Here is a 14,716-nt window from a genome sequence, read left to right as displayed (position 1 = left end):
AACGGTCCTTTGATTGCAGTGAATGACTGAATATTTCACCGCTAATGGGCCAGCAGAAAATGAAAGGGAAGGTATTTTATTAACTTTCTGCATTTTCCTAGCATCTGGCGTTGTTTTTAAGATTTGGAAGCAAATATCCATGGTTCCCAAGACTCGTAGAAGATTAACTGAGACAATGTGCATGAAAACATTTGTAAACAAAAAGGCTCTGCACAAATATTGATTAATTAAATGTAATTAACAATGATGGGTGACTAATAATACTACGGTATCATCCTTGCACAATAGGCTGGGCTTCTTAAAAGTAGGCAGGATCTCACCTGGTGGGTCTTCTCGTCCCCAGCAGCTACCACAGCCCACGCTGTAGGTATTGATACCCTGATGTGAATCCAGGCCCACCCCCGGCAGGGAGGAGCTCTGCACCTGGAGCTGAAGGGCTAAATTGGATCCTCCCTTCCTGGCTGTGTGGCTTAACATCCCCGAAGGGGTTTCCTCAACCCGAGGTTGCTGTGAGCACTGTGTGAGATGCCCCTTAGGTAAGTAGGTGCTCAGTGAGAAGCCCTGAGCATTGATGGAGCACCTCCTGTGTGCCAGGCGCAGTGCCACTGACCAGGGGCACGTCCCTTACTCTCCTGGGTTTGGAGCCACAAGCAGCCCTCTGAAGTCTGTCTTAATGGTTTGCAAAAATGAGCGGCCAAGCAGTCTTGACGGCAGAGCCGGCCGCTCATCAGCCCGGCAGGTTTGAGCCGGGGATGGCAGTGAGCAAGGGCCAGCCCGCACTGCGAGGCTCGCCACCTCTGAGAGGCGTGAGTGGAGTGCGGTGGCTCCGGGGAGCTCAGCCGTGGCTCTGAGGCAGGAAGTGGCAGGCGCAGGGGGCGCTGTGAGAGGGATGCGTGGCTCCTTGCGGGGAGCCAGAAGCTGCCTGTGGGAGGCTCCAGAGGCAGAACGAATGTGAGTTGGATGCACTGAGCTGGGCACTTGAGTTTTCTTACGTTCCAGGCGCACAGGGGTTGTCGATGATCATTACTTGAGGGTGTGGCTAGGAGACTTGCAAAGCCTGGTTGGCACCCACAGTGGTCTACATTCCCCCTGCTGCAGTGTCACCACCCCTGCCCTCCTAAGGGACAGGAGTATATCTTGGGGGCAAGAACCCATCGGCTGACCTGGAAACTTAATTGCTGCGTCCCAGGTGACTAGGAAGGGCTTGAAGGGGGGAGACAGGTACTTCAGCACCACGGAGAGCTCCCCGTGGGCCTCCCTCAGGGCTGGAGGAAAGGGGCTGGCCACCACGCGCCATGCTGGGAGCGGGCGGTGACTCTGCCCCTGACAGTGCTGGGGTCCTGGCCGGGCCCCGGCCCTGTGCACAGAGGATCCTCGTTTGTCCGGTGGGGATCACGGGTCCTGGCTTCCAGGTTTATTGTGAGGAATCGATACTGTGTTCATAGTAAAGTGTCTGAAAGTGTGGGCTGCAGTGTGGGCTCCAGGGTCAGACGGCCTCAATCCTGCCACTTCCTAGCCGTGTCTGCTTTCTTGTTATCCCCATGGGCCTGAGTTTTAAAAATCTCTGCAATGGAAATAACAGTCCCTATTTTAAACCCACCACATACTCAATTTGAAAATAGTATTAAATTGAGAAGATACATGTTAAACACTTAGCACACAGCCTCTCTCATGGGACTCGCTTTGGAAATACTCCTTCTAGCAGAAATAATGATAGGAATTATTGTCCTCCTCATCATTCTCTGTTGACCTCTTGCCCCCAACACCAGAGTCCATGTGTTTAGGAAAGAGGAGCCGCTGCCATGTCCACTGTCCTCACTATAACATTGTAACCTGGGCTCTAAAAGCGGCTGATAGAGCATCTGCATAGCTGACTGGTCAGCCAGGGTTGCATTCCTGTGTCCAGGCTCAGACACAAGACTGCTCTGGTGGCTCGTGGGGCTGAAGGGGAGGGGATGTGCATGCAGGTAATTAGCTTTACTAGCTCAGCTGTATAATTTTATGGCTCATGTCCGAATACGGAAATATGCTATTGGAATGGTTTCCAAAGCCCCAGTGCCATTTGGCAACTTTGAAATTACTCACATCCTAACTTGCTCTTCTCACTAATCATTTCAAAGGCTCCTCATCCTGGCCACGTTTGTTAGGCACTCTTTCTGTTCTTCAAGCACCAGGGTGCAATCAGCCTCAAAAGCCTGGCATGATTTTTTTTTTTTTAACAAGAGGGAGTAATATGCCATATTCTGAAGTCTTAATTTCATACAAGTGAAAATAACCCCCAGAGAGAGTCAGGAAAGAAAACAGAAAGAAACACACACACAGATGTGGCCCCTGCACCGCCTACCTGGGATGTTGACTCATGCCAGCATTCATTTAGTCATCAGTGTTCATGGAGCGGACACGACGATCCAGACACTGTTCCAGGCCCCAGAACGAGGGCTCTGCCCTCGCCCAGCGGACAGGCGAGTGATGAAGCCAGACGATGGAAGACACACACATCTAGTGAGGGCTGCCGAGGGGATGCCGAGAGCCTTCGGAGCAGAGACAGTTCAGAGAGGCCTTCCTGGAGGAAGAGAGGTCTGCGGTAAGGGTTAAAGTATGAGTACAGTGAGGAGGGGGAAGAGGGCAGGGAAAAGCATTTCCAGGCAAAGAGCACAGAAGGTGGAGGGTATGGAGTTCTGAGAGAGCACACTGTGTTTTGGAAGAATTGAAACAGGGCCAAAGCAGACCCGGGGCTGGAGAGGCAGGTGGGCGGTGCTCCGGAGCGTCCTGGACGCCAGCAGCGTGGCCTGTGCCCTGTCTGAGGCCCGTTGCCGCGTGCGGCCAGCTGGCTCTCCTGAGCAGCCCTCTTGTCTGAACAGCTCTCCGCGGATGCTCGGCTGGGCTGTCTGAGGGCTGGGTGTCCCTCTCTGGCAGGAGGGACCCGGGAGCTCTGGTCTGCATTCCCTCGGGGCCTCAGCACCCCTCGCTCCCTGCCCCAGCCCGTTCCACTCTGCCTGTGTGGCTTTATCCCGACCCGGCTGTCCTCAGGCTGGGCAAGTGCAATGGTCTGTTCCTATATTGTCATCTTTGTTGGAATGTGAGCCTCTCGAGTTCAAGATTCACGTCCAGTCATTTCAGTGTCCTCAGTGCTTCTCGCCGTGCCTGTCTTGTTTCAGACACACTCTGTGTTTGTTGAATGCAATTAACTTGCTAACGGAAGAAAGTAATGGGATTTTCCCCCACTTCCTCAGTCACTAGAGAATGTCAGGAATGACGTTCTTCCCTTTTGATTGCAACCTAAGTACTGGGGCTTTAATGTGTGTAGGAAAAGGGAGAGAGGTTTATAGATCTCTCTCTGAGGACCACACTGGCTGTTTAACATTAGCACCTTGGAGACATCTGTTTTCTGCATTTCTAAACCTAATTTCTTCATCCACTGATACTTGCTGAGAGGCCGTATGACTTCCTCGATTATGAACTCACGTGAGTCCGTTTGTAATAATATGTGTAATTACATCAAGATGTATAACAGGGCAGACGTGAAACTGGCATGAAACCGACACGTGTAGAGAGAGGCACTTGGTTGTATTGAACAGTCAGCCACAGTTTGCATCCTTTTTAGGAAAAACAACCTTCCCTCTTCTTTATTTCCCCCAGCAAGAATAGCTGTTGGATTGAAATTATCCCAGTGGATTTCCCTTCTTCACATAACAGCTCAATTTACCAGATCTGGGGGAGGGGAGGGGGAGGGGGGAGAGGCCCTTGCCACATTTACGTACCTGTTTCCCACACACTCAGGTGATATCTTGTGGTTGGTTACACCATCCCTGGAGAGCAGGGGGACGGTCACCTGCCGTGGGAGGTTTCCCGTCTGGGAGTCTGTGGGGAAACTTCTAGAACTTCTCCCCCTGGCCCGGGACTCGGAGGCAGCGGAGTTTTCCTTAACGCGGCTCACCCCTCTCTGAAGCGCACAGGTGAGGCGAGTGTGGAAGGACTCCTGAGCCAGCTGGTCCTGGAGCATCTGCAGCTGGCCCCTCTCCTGTGGGGTGAGTACCACTCGTCACCTCGGGGGCACGCGCTCCTTTTCTCAGAATGCGCAGGCTCGCGCTTGGCAGTGTGTGCGGACGTCACAGAGAGCCGTGGGGGGGGAGGGAAGCTCACCGCCGGGCCGGCCTCTGCGTGTCTACCGAGCTCTGCCCGGGCACAGCCTCGTGAACGGGCTCGCTGCCCTCTGAGCACAGGTGTGGCAGTGACGTGGAGGGGCCCTCGGGGTCCATTCGCTGCGGAGTCTGCCGTCCTCCGTGGGGGCACTTGGTGTCCGCATGGGCGTGTCTTCTGCAGATGTTTCTGCATCTCCCGTGATGAGGGTGGTGCGCGGGAGCGAGGCTGCCGTTAGCTCGTCTCTCCCGGACTAGCTCGGACAGTTTGTTTGGTAAACACCCTAACTCAGCCTGGCGCTCAGGCCGTGAGCGATCGCCCTGAGGTGGTACTTCGAAAAAGGCATTTGAACGTTCGCTGCCCGTTGCACCTGGAACTCTCACCCCAGTCTCTGCCTTCCTAAATAGCGGCGAAACAATTTTGTTGAGAAACAAACTAAATGTAGAATTTTTGTTGAAGTGGGAGTCTTTATTATCCTCTGGAAATGATTCCATCATGTAATCTGTGTTGGGTCAGATGCAAACAATCTTGTACGTGTACCTTCTTCTCTTTACCCCAGAAACCATTGTAAATTAGTATCTGGTATTTCATCTGCTTAATTAATTAGCTTGACCTCCCCCTTTGGCATGCTAGACACACAGGAAAATTATCCCAGGGGTCTGAAGAGAACAGGCCTTCCTCCTGGCGTTCCTGCACTTCCCCTTCAGTTTGTGAGAGCCCCTTGCGCTGTCCGGGGGCTGCCCACTCTGCTGGGCTCCCTACTCCCGCCCGTGAAGGTTGTTGGGAGTCCTGTGAGGGGCGCTGACACGGCAGCCGTGAGTGGACTGTGTGCTGCACCGGGGGCTCCTTCCGTGGAAGCCGCCGCCTCGCTGGTCCAGCCCGAGTGGAAGGAGGCGGGCGGTGTTTCTGCGGAATGTGTCACTGCTTGCACCTCTGGGGGTGTCCCTCGCTTTCCTAGTTTGGAATGTCTTGTCTCTTGATGACCCGGGCTCAGCCAGCTACTTCCACCGTTATGTGGCAGCTGAGGAGGATCAGACTCCCAGCCCCAACCAGCCCGAGGAAACACAGTGACACAAAACTTGCATTAAGGCATCATGTCAGTCAGAAGAAATTCCCCAAGGCCTTGGCAGTCTGGGAGTGAGCCCTGGAGGGTCTGACTCATTCCAGAGACTGGGGGTGGGGAGGGTACATTGGGAGAGGTCAGAGGCCCTTGCTGGATTTGCACTGGTCTCCTTGCAGGTGTTTTCCTTGTCGTGTGTCACATGCATACCAGTGTGTTGGCAAATAATGCAAGTATTAAAAGATTTTATCCTGGAGACGATGCTTGACGTTTTAAACAATAATACCAGGACCTGAAAGGCGTTTCTGCCAGGAGGTCTCACTGGCAGTGTCCGCGGTGCCAGGCAGCTCGGGGCTGCGCTTTTGGGCTCCCAGCAGCATCCCCGGCAGCCCAGTTCCCGTCCTTGAGGCATCCACGGTCTCCAGAAACAGTGCGTAGTATTTTCCTGTTCAGAGTGTCATTTAACTGTTACCATATCTGGCTGCTTCCGAGGAGCATCCTCAGGTAGGCTTTCCTGACTTAGATCAGTTTCCTAGCTGTAGAGTTACCAAGTCAAAAGACGTGCGCGTATTTAAGGCTCTTGAGCTGTTCTGTCAAGTGACTGTGTGACTCTTGGTCATGGATCATGACATGGGCATTGTGGGAGTCCGGGTTTCTCGGGTGACTTTCTCACCCTCTTGTGAACGCCGTTCCAGGGTAGTGGCCCGTGAGGGAAGGCGGTGAGTTTCGTCTGCTTCCCTCCTGCCCCAGGCTGGCCTCCCCGGCCCACCGTGCGTGGGGTGGGGTCTTCATCCCTGGCCTCAGCACACGTCACCTCCCACTCTCACTGTCCCCTCTGCAGTGGAGCCGACATCTTGGAGCCACCAGCTCCTCACCCCATAACTTGGGCTGTCCTCCTGGTTCTTCAAAGGCAGCTTTCCACACCCTGGACTCTTGACCCTTCCACTAGCTCACTTCATGAAAGCAATATATTCTCACTGTAGAAAGCCAGGGGAAATCAGAAAAGTTGGATGGAGAAAAATTACCCTTTTCCCACATCCCCCCCCCCAAAACAGTCTCTACTTCATTTCATTTGTGTGCATTTCTAAGTCTTTTTCCTATCCCCCAACTTAAATTTTGTTCATAGAGATGATCATACTGTAGTACTTCTGTGTCCTTTTTTTATACTTGACAAAACATAAGTATTTCCCATGTTATAAACATGTCTTAACACATGCTGTTTAAGTCCTCACCGTAATTTCATCAAATGGATACAAGGTAACTTAGTACCTGCTCTGGTGTTTGGCTGTTTCTGTTTTTTGGAGGTGTTTGTTGTTATGTAAGTTACTTGCATTGGCTGTACGTAGAGCTTTCTCTGTGTTTGGGGGTCATTCCCTCAGCAAGGATACCCTGAAGTTGTTAATACTCTAGGGGGTGGCGGCAGAGAGCACAGCCGTCAGGTTTGCTGCGTGATGGTGATTGCATCACGTGCCACAGGCAGACTTGTGAATGGCACAAACCCACCACGGGTCTCAGTCCTGTTTGCTGCTTCCTCATGGGGCAACTTCTGTGGACGAGTCAGCAAGTTCCCTGGGCCTGGGTTTCTTATTTGTAAACTGGAGATGCTGAGGGCCCCAAATCCTGGGCGAAGGTTTGAAGAGATGCCTGTGACCTTGCAAGAGCGCGTTCCTTCCCTCTCAGCGGGGATGTGGGCCTGGGGCGGTGGGGACCACCAGGACTGATGCTGTGTGGTGGTCGAGGAGGAAAGGAAGCTAGATTCTGGGGTGGATCCAGGACTGCATGCGTTCTTTCTGCGGAGCATCCCAAGGCAAGGCAGGACCGGACAGGACAGAGCCGCGGCAGGGCTGGGGAGGGGCCTGGGACGGGACCCCGAGTCGGCTGCCTCCTGTCTCTGTCCATCCGGGAGCAAAACTGCAAGCTGGGGAGGCTGCACCTCCGGGTGGGAAGACAAGGCTGGGAGGGTGGCAGAGCCCCGTGGGCTTCCTGACGGCCTGCTTCGAGGTCCAGTTCCAGTCGTTTCCATGGATACTGGGTGGTGGTGACTAATGGGCTAAGCCGTTTCCCATGATGATTTGATCGTCCCACGGCTGTGCCCCTTCTCCCTTCTTCAACTCACAGCTGAAGCTTTCCTCTTCATAGCTTCGTGGTGCCTGGTCTGTCCTGTCCTTCATCCACAGCCAGTGGATACCAGTCAGGTGTTGGCTCCATCTTGGAGGGGATGCTTTCAGTGCACAGCCTCCAGATCATCACCGAGCAACGCCCCAGGTCCAGGGCCGAGCTGTGATGTGTGGGCAGCACTTGTAGGCACGAGGGTAACGCCTGTCAGGGAAGCAGCGGCCACGTGATGCCTCATGTGAGGTCACCCACTGCCCACCCTCACATTTGGGGAGCACGACGCCAAACCCTCCGTGTGGTTTGTCCGAGCCGCACGAGTCTTGAGGTCATGATTACTGTCCCCCTTTTACAAATTAGGAAACAGACTCATGGGGTTTTTGTTGCTTCAAGTTATGTGGAATACGTAGGTTCTTGGATTGATGGATTTGTCCGTCTGCACCAGGCACTGTCCCAGGTGCTGGGGACACAGAGGTAAGTTAGACTTGATCCCGGCCTTCCAGACACTCCTGGTCCGATGCAGGCAGGGGGCCCAGGTCGCTCAGCAGACCATCCCCATGTAGCCTGGTGCGCTTGCCAGGTGGGAGCTTGGCGAGTGTCCTGGACCCCGACACTGACCACCTGGTCAGTCTCAGAGGAGCCAGCACTGTGCTCGGGATGAGGCACACAGCCCGCGGCACCAACGGAGCTCACGGGCCTCCCTGGGGACAGAACCACCTGGAAGGCGCTATGGGTTCATCACGTCTGCACGTTGCTCCGTCTACCTCAGTGGCCCCTTCTGCACCCTGCCAGCTCCGTTCTGGAGTCTGGATCCCGGAGCGCCAGGCAGCCAGACTGTCCTGGGCCTGCGGTCGGGCTGCATCCCGCCCTTCTGGGACTCTGCGGGGAGACGCGGCCCAAGTGCTGCAAAATGTCATTTCATCAAACTGGGTGACATGGAGGCCTTGGTGGGGGAGACGGTTGGTTTGTTTCTAGCGTGAGGTTCGTGAGGACCGACGGCAATACTTGTATCTTGGATGCGTGTGGCGCAGGCCTCCCTGGCAGGTGAGCTGCCCGTGGACACCCGCCTCCTTCCCGGGGAGCTTAGCAATGGCGCTGGGCTGTGGATTTCTCCCCCACAGGCTACGTCTCCAGACAGCTGCTCCCGGGCCAGGGTTAGCACTCAGGCCCACGGACCAGGCTGGGTCTGCTGGGCCAGGTGAATCGGGTGGTTTTGGTGAGTCCCAGCGGCTGGTCAGCCTGGTCTGAGGACCCCTCCCTGAGGCCCAGCTGTGGTGAATGGCCATCTGGTCTGAGGCCCAGCTGGCCTGGCAATGGGTGCAGGGAAGCCAAGGGGCTGAGTCACCGTCCCTTTGGCACCTTTGCCAAATATATATATATATATGTAAATTGATTTTTAAAAAAAGGAAAAATAATTTATACAGGATATAAAAAAGGAAGGAAAAAAGCTGAAAACAAAAAGCCCATCTAAAACGTATGGACACCAAGGGGGGAAAACGCGGTGGGGTGGGGTGCTGGCGTGCTGAACTGGGAGATTGGGATTGACGTGTAGACACTGATGTGTATAAAATGGGTGACTAATAAGAACCTGCTGTATAAACAAACAAGCAAACAAAACAACTAATACTAAACTTTCTTTGGGTTATTTGTATGGAAATATGTTAATATAAATGTTTCAGACATTACATGAAATTTCTAAATATCTTATATGTTCTGGTATAATGTTATAAGTCATAATTCTAGTTATTACTTTAAAATGTGTATCTCAGAAATAACTAAAAACAAAAACAAACAACAACACAAAAACCCATACAAAGAAAAAGCCCCAGGCCATGATCCCCCGCCAGGGAATGACCCTGTGGGACCAGCCAGTCCCCTCCTGCCCTTTCGTTGGTGGGTGGCAGCCCTGCCCTGGGCCCCTCCGTGCCAGGCGTGTTCTGTGAGCTACCCTCCGCCTCCTCGCAGCCACTGAAGGCAGGCACCGCTGTCTGTCTGGAGCCCCGAGGCGAGAGCCTCGGCTGTGCAGGGCCCTCCGGCGCCCCAGAGCCTGTTCCTGCCCTTCTGCAGCACCTCTCCTCTCTCCTCTCCCCTCCCACCACCCGCTCGACCCTGCCCCCCATTCTTCTATTTGGTCCCAAGCATTCTAGTTTTGAAAGCACGTTTGGGAGCCTGCTTTATTGTGATAATCTTTCCCAAAAGAATAGCTGCACTTGGGGAGCACTTACTGCATGCTGCGTGTCCAGTAACTCTGTCACCTCGTTTATTCTTCATAACTACCTGCTGGAATAAACATTATTCTATGTTTTATGGAAGAAACTGCTGAGTGAAAAGATTCCATGACTGGTCCCCCAAACTGCTATTCCTGCCCCCAATCTGCGACCTGGGGTCCTCCCTGCAGCCCAAGTGACCCTCCCAAACGTGACCCCAATGATGTCACTCTTAAACACTTAAAACAATTCCTTGGCTCCCATTATCACTGAGGATGGACGGGAGCATCCTTAATGAGGCTTAGAAGTCCCTCCCCGACCAGCACGCCTGCCCCTGCAGCCTCCGTCCCCCGTCTCTCTGGGCTCTCCCAGCGCCATCCTCCCCGAGGTGTGCACCCCGGGCTCCCTCCGCTGCTCTCCCTTCTGCCAGGAAGTTGCCCTCTCTTCCAGGCCTGTTTCCACGTGCCCCGTGATTTCTCCTAGTCCTGTCTTTCCTTCTTCGGTCCTCCTGGGAAGCCTTGCTTGCTGCCCACACCTCCATGCTGTCACACCCCACCACCGAGCTGCACGTCCTCCTTTGTGTCCCCTCCTCAAGTTCTCATGGCCTGTAGATGGTGTCGCGCACTCCCAGTGAGCACCCTGGGAACAAACAGCATTGACCGCACCCGCCGGGTCTCGATGTTTGCTGACCGCGTGGAAGAATCGGTGGATGAAGGCCATCCTCCTCACAGGGTCAAGGCCATCCAATTCCTAGTCCTTAGATGTCCTCCTTCCACATGACTTAAATGCACATGACTTCCGTGGTGACGTGCCCAAGTACACTTAGGCAATCCCTTCTGGCTGGCTATTAATGGTTTCCAGTTTTTCCATTCATAAGACTAAGGTGGACATTCTTGGCATCTGCCCTTCTGCCCCCAGGTCAGTCCCAGAGGGCCAGTGTCCAGGGCAGGGTTACTGGTGCTTTGTGAAGGCGTTGCACGCTTGTGGCCAGCTTGGCCTCCAGGGCGGCCGTACTGATCCACACTCCCCCGGCAAGGAGAAAACGAATTCACCACGGGTCACTCTGGATCCTCTGTGACGCAGCAGCCGGGAGGGCCAGCTCCACCCCAGGCGTGAGGGGCCAGGCTGAGTGAGGCCCAGCCCTGCCCTTGTCCTACCCCCGTGCCAGGAACCCAGGCAGCCTGAGTTGGAGTTTGCTTCTGGGGCCCAAGAGTCAGAACAGGGGTTCTGGTCCTGGGCCAGAGGGTATGTCTCTCTGAGCCAGGTCCCTGGGGAAAGCTCAAGGACAAAGGACAGCATGTAAACCAGGTGGATTGAGTTTCCCTCAGTCCCCAGCTCCTCCAGCTGAAATCACTGTGCTGGACCCCTCAGCGCTCTGCTTAGACATCCTCCCGTCCCGGCAGGAAGCCTTCGCCTCTCGAGTTCCCACCCCACGTTGTCTTTGCCTGTTCACTTGTCTGTCTTGCTCCCGAGACTGGGAGCTCCGTGTGGGCAGGTTAAAGGAAGTGCTCAGTAAGCTTCCTGCATCCGATTGAGAGGGACTTGGCCTGGGGGGAGCAGGTGCACATACCAGACCTGCAGCCTCTGGTCTCGGGGACAGGGGTCGTGGGCGCCCAGGGAGGCCCACGCCTGCGACTGCCTCGGGGCCCCTTTCCTCGGAGGGAAGGTGACAGGTGGACCTGGAAGCAGTGGCGTGAGGGTGCTGTGGAGAAGGGGGTCCTGCCCAGCCTGGGAGCTGGCCGATTCCCACCAGCTCTGCTGTGGGTGTTCGTTGTTACTCTGGGAGGCCATGGGAGATGCTTCGTCCTCCTCTTTCTACAAAGGGGGGCCGAGAGGCTTTCCATGATGGGAAGGACTACTGCCCCAAAATGGATCCTCTGTGTGGCATGCGGTCAGTGTTTGTGTGATTTGCTTATTTTGTGAAGATAAAACGTGCACAAACTGTGTATTTTCCTCCTCGGGTACCACGGGAGAGCTTCCTGCCACTTTCCCTTCTTACTTAATGACATAGGCTGGGTTCAGTCTCATTCCATATTGCACGCAGAGCTGGCACAGTCTTCTCAACCACAGCGTAAGATGTATCGTGATTTATTTACTCTGTATCTTTTGATGGGCCCTTAGTAATCTTTTGCTATTATAAATGTGGTTGCAACAAATACCCTTGTAAGTATGCCAGTCCTCCCAGGAGTGAGTCAAGCTGGAAGATACTTATTTAAATTTAACAATCTCTTTAAAAACAAACAAACAAAAACTTTGTTTTTGTACCATACTCAGACTTTCCCCATTTAGAGTACATTTAAAAAAAATTCTCTTAATGCTTTCATGGGCTCGGCTGTTTTAACATTTAAATCTTTTATTTATCTGGAATTTATTAAGGTGTGAAGAGTGAGGCATGGATCCACCTTTTCTTTTTCCAGAAAGCTATCTAGTTATCCCCAAGTCACTTAATAAATGATCTATCTTCACTAATAAGCAATGCCATTTTCTCATATGTTTAGGAAAATCTTGGGATTCTCTTCCATTAATCTATCCATGGGCCAGTATCACCCTTGTAAGTATATTATGGGTTTACAATATATTTTAATATTTGCTTGGGTAATCCTCTTCAATGTCATTTTCTTACATTCATTCGTTTGTTTATTTAAATATTGTGGTCAAAGCACATAATACAAATTTGCCATCTTAACCATTTTTAAGTGTACAGTTCAGTAGTTGTAAGTGTATTTGTATTATTATGCCAAAGATCTGTAGAATTTTTTTATCTTGTAAAATCAGCCCTATGCCCATTACACATCTTTCATATTTATTTGTATGACTTCAGAAAGAGCTTGTATAGCTCATTTTGTTAAAAAAGAAAACTTATATAGGTATTTAACTGCCTCTTTAACGGAGGGTTTTTTCCCTGTTTTTGCTTCCTCTTTTATATAAGTTTGCTTCCTCTTCTTTTTCTTGTTTAAGTGACCTAACACATGATCTACTTTCTCCATTAATTCTATCTCCCTTCTCTTTTCTAATTCAGTGATTCTTCTATCATTATTAATTTCTCCTTTCTGCCTTATTTGGGCTTATTATATTATTTTTTCCCTCACTTACTGGGTTGGGCATTTAATTCATTCATTTGGATTGTCCTATTATTGGTATAGTTTTATGGGGCTATGAATTTTCCTATGATTACTGCTTTAACCACATTCTGGCATTTACATTTTTCATGTTTGATATTTTTAGGCATTCTGCGATTCTAGTTTGTTTCATCTTTATCCTAAGAGTTGTTTAAAACATAGTTTTTTGTTTTTTCTCATTTTGTTATGACTTTCTAATGTAACAGCAGTGGAATCACTTTAGTACTATTCTCACCTCTTAGAATTTACTGAGATTTCTTTGTGGTTAGTTTTTGTTTTTTGGATTTTTTTTTTTATGACTACTCCATGGACATTTAAAAGGAAGGCATATTCCTTGTTTTAAGTGTATTGAGTTGAAATGTATCACTTAGCTATACCTTATTAATTTGCTTAGGTTTTTTAAGATCCTTACCTATTTGATCTACCCATGGACTTTGAGAAGTGAATTACAATTACTGCTAACATGGGTCCTCTTCACCCTGATGGACTTCTGTCCATCGATGTGATACTGTCTGTCCTGTAATACATGCAGTGTGAAGGCTGATGGTCTTTGGTGCATAGATGTCATAATTATTCTCACTTTGTTGTGCCTTTTACCATGTAAAGTGCCTTTCTGTGGCTCCTCTAATGTCCTTTGCCCTTATTTCAATCTGGTCTGATACTGTAGCTCTCATCCCTCCTTTCTTTTGGTTTGGTTTGTACCTTTGCCTCTTGTTTTGTTTTGAACATTTGAGAATTTTTTTTCCCCCTATGTGGTTCTCTTAGATGAAGCATAGAGTTGAGTTTTGTTTGTGATCTAACTTCATTGTCTTTTTCATTAATAAGTGGGTTTAGACCAGTTACATTCCTTGATATGGCACATATGTTTGGTCTTCTTTCTGTCATGTATTCTGTTATGCTTTTTATCTTGACTTTTGTGATCTGTGTCATCTCGGTTTTGTTTTGTGTGATGATTTTATTTTTTCTTCCTTTTCCTTTCTAAGCTCTCCTGCTTCTCTCGTCTGACCTCCCCATCCCCACATCACCTTCTAAGGCCTTACCTGCTCTAGCTTTCTTCACAATTCTTCTTATTCTCTGAAAGTTCATTACATATACAGGTTTTTTTCTTATTTGTCTCTCCACCCCTGCTGGAGTGTAAGCTCCACAGAGAAAGAATCTGCTCTTCCCTGTATTCTCAGAACCTGGAACTGTTACCGGAACATTTTAGTGACAGCTGGATACATATTTGTGGAAGGAATTAATAACGTAACCTTCACAGTCTGTCTCTGAAGTAGGTAGTGTTATTCCTGTGCTTTAGGGGAGGGAAATGCAAAGCGTATGCAGGGTCATTCAGCCTGTGAGTGGCAGAGTGAAGACTAGTGCATGGTCACTATGATTCGAAAATCCACGTTTTCCCCATTATTGTGCCTCCCAGAATCATATAATGAGCTAGTGGCCTACAGCTGGATTGGAAGCCTGGGTCTGCTGACTTCTAACCAGAAATTCCACAGTACCATAGTCTTTTAGAAGTAAAGATAAGCAAAAGGAAAGAAAGAAGGAAGTTATCGTGTTATTACTCACAGACTTGCAGGAAAGTTGCACATATAGTGGTTAGAATTTTTTCTGAGCCATTTTAGAGTCACTGCACCATTGTCCCAAATTCTGTGTATATCCTACAAACAAGGACAATCTCTTATTTAACCACAACACAGCCATCAAAATCAGGAAATTAGCGTCCGTTCTACCATCCAGTACTGAGACCCATTCAAGTTTTGCCAGTCATCCCAATAGTGTCCTTGGTTCCTAAAGGATCTAGACGTGGTTCAGAACCACTGTTGCCTTCAGTTGTTTCATGTCTCTGGTCTCAGTCGATCTGCAACAATTCCTCAGTGTCTCTTTGACATTTTTTACCTTGGTGCTTCCAGATGTTACCAACCAGCCAGTGGTGGAATGCCCCTCATTTGGGGCATTTGGGTGATGTGTCCTCGTGATTAGATTCAGTACCTGTGTCTCTGTCAGTAGTCACAGAGGCAGTGCTGTGTCCTTCTTGCACCTGTCAGGTGGCTCGTGAGTTCTGTTTGTTCCACTACCAGTGGTGG

General features: G+C 50.7%; 1 protein-coding gene across 4 annotated transcripts in view; it reads left to right on the top strand.

The window, feature by feature from the left end:
* Positions 1-14,716, top strand: part of TRAPPC9 (trafficking protein particle complex subunit 9) — a 509,122-nt gene that overhangs the window by 398,208 nt on the left and 96,198 nt on the right. For all 4 annotated transcript variants that reach the window (XM_027077960.1, XM_027132545.1, XM_027077959.1 and 1 more), the window contains one exon: positions 3,938-4,028. In XM_027077960.1, coding sequence (XP_026933761.1) covers positions 3,938-4,028 — 91 coding nt within the window. The remainder of the gene's footprint in view (positions 1-3,937; positions 4,029-14,716) is intronic.

Source organism: Aethalodelphis obliquidens, unplaced genomic scaffold (assembly GCF_003676395.1).
Source record: "Aethalodelphis obliquidens isolate GAN/ISIS:26980383/991018 unplaced genomic scaffold, ASM367639v1 scaffold41, whole genome shotgun sequence".
NCBI classification, from domain to species: Eukaryota; Metazoa; Chordata; class Mammalia; order Artiodactyla; family Delphinidae; genus Aethalodelphis; species Aethalodelphis obliquidens.
Note: the sequence above shows the minus strand (reverse complement) of the source record. Positions and strands in the feature narration are given on the sequence as shown.